The sequence below is a fragment of the Nematolebias whitei genome, unplaced genomic scaffold (assembly GCF_014905685.2).
Source record: "Nematolebias whitei isolate Nwh7 unplaced genomic scaffold, NemWhi1 Nwh_scaf_284, whole genome shotgun sequence".
In the NCBI taxonomy this organism is placed as follows: Eukaryota; Metazoa; Chordata; class Actinopteri; order Cyprinodontiformes; family Rivulidae; genus Nematolebias; species Nematolebias whitei.
The window spans coordinates 20,521-22,446 of NW_023618829.1; the positions used below are offsets into that span (position 1 = coordinate 20,521).

Below are 1,926 nucleotides of genomic sequence, written 5' to 3' on the forward strand. Positions count from 1 at the left end.
GTGGTTGTTGTGGGAGCAGCTGTGATTGTGGGAACAGCTGTGGTTGTGCTTGGAGCAGCTGTGGTTGTGCTTGGAGCAGCTGTGGTTGTGCTTTGAGCAGCTGTGGATGTGGTTTGATGCACTGTGGTTATTGTGACAGCTGCTGTGGTTGTGGTTGGAGCAGCTGTGGTTTTGGTGGGAGCAATATTTGTAGTTTTGGCAGCAGCTGTAGTTGTGGTTGGAGCAGCTGTGGTTGTGGGAACAGCTGTGGTTGTGCTTGGAACAGCTGCGGTTGTTGTGGGAGATGCTGTGGTTCTGCTTGGAGCAGCTGTGGTTGTGCTTGGAGCAGCTGTGGTTGTTGTGACAGCAGCTGTGGTTGTGGTTGGAGCAGCTGTGGTTGTGGTGGGAGCAATATTTGTAGTTGTGGCAGCAGATGTAGTTATGGTTGGAGCAGCAGTGGTTGTGATTGGAGCAGCTTTGGTTATGATTGAAGCAGGAGTGGATGTTGTGGGAGCAGCTGTTGTTATTGGAACAGCTGTGCTTGTGCTTGGAGCAGCTGTGGTTTTGCTTGGAGCAGCTGTGGTTGTGCTTGGAGCAGCTGTGGATGTGGTTTGATGCACTGTGGTTGTTGTGACAGCAGCTGTGGTTGTGGTTGGAGCAGCTGTGGTCGTGGTGGGAGCAATATTTGTAGTTTTGGCAGCAGCTGTAGTTGTGCTTGGAGCAGCTGTGGTTGTGGATGGAGAAGCAGTGGTTGTGGTTGGAATTGCAGTTGCAGTTGTAGCAGCAGCTGTGGTTGTGGTTGGAGCAGCAGTGGTTGTTGTTGGAGCAGCAGTGGTTGTGGTTGGAATTGCAGTTGCAGTTGTGGCAGCAGCTGTAGTTGTGCTTGGAGCAGCTGTGGTTGTGGTTGGAGTAACTGTGGTTGTTGTGGGAGCAGCTGTGGTTGTGGGAACAGCAGATGTGGTTGTGCTTGGAACAAATGTGGTTGCACTTGGAGCAGCTATTGTTGTAGTTGGAGAAGCTTTGTTTGTGGTTAAAGAAGCAGTGGTTGTTGTGGCAGCAGATGTTGTTGTGCTTGGAACAGCTGTGGTTGTTGTGACAGCAGCTGTAGTTGTTGTTGGAGCAGCTGTGGATGTGGTGGGTGCATTAGTTGTAGTTGTTGCAGCAGCTGTGGTTGTGGTTGGAACAGTTGTGGTTGTGGATGGAGCAGCAGTGGTTGTGGTTGGAACTGCAGTTGTAGTTGTGGCAGCAGCTGTGGTTGTGGTTGTAGCAACAGTGGTTTTGATTGGAGCAGCTGTGGTTGTGGTTGGAGCTGCAGTGGTTGTGGTTGGAACTGCAGTTGTAGTTGTGGCAGCAGCTGTAGTTCTGGTTGGAGCGGCTGTGGTTGTGATTGGAGCAGGAGTGGTTGTTGTGGGAGCCGCTGTGGTTGTGCTTGGATCAGCTGTGGTTGTGCTTGTAGCAGCTATGTTTGTTGTGACAGCAGCTGTGGTTGTTGGAGCAGCTGTGGTTGTGGTCGTAGCAATATTTGTAGTTGTGGCAGCAGCTGTAGTTGTGGATGGATCAGCTGTGGTTGTTGTTGGAACTGCAGTTGTAGTTGTGGCAGCAGCTGTAGTTGTGGTTGAAGCAGCAGTGGTTGTGGTTGGAGCAGCTGTGGTTGTGGTTGGAGCAGCAGTGGTTGTTGTGGGAGCAGCTGTGGTTGTGGGAACAGCTGTGGTTGTTGTTGGAGCAGATGTGGTTGTGCTTGGAACAGCCATGGTTGTGGTTAGAGAAGCTTTGTTTGTGGTTAAAGAAGCAGTGGTTGTTGTTGCACCAGATGTTGTTGTGCTTGGAACAGCTGTGGTTGTTGTGACAGCAGCAGTGGTTGTTGTGGCAGCAGCTGTGGTTGTGGTTGGAGCAGCTGTGATTGTTTTCGGAGCAGCTGCGGATGAGGTTGTAGCAGCTATGGTTGTG

At 51.2% G+C, this 1,926-nt stretch overlaps 1 protein-coding gene across 1 annotated transcript in view; it reads right to left on the minus strand.

Annotated features, from left to right (window-relative positions):
• The window catches only part of LOC119429277 (mucin-5AC-like), a gene marked incomplete at its 5' end in the record, with an annotated part of 8,272 nt that extends 7,068 nt beyond the window's left edge, over positions 1-1,204 (minus strand). Inside the window, one exon of the mRNA XM_037696938.1 lies at positions 331-1,204. Within this exon, the coding sequence (XP_037552866.1) occupies positions 331-1,204 (874 nt within the window). The remainder of the gene's footprint in view (positions 1-330) is intronic.
• Positions 1,205-1,926: the final 722 nt, after the last annotated feature.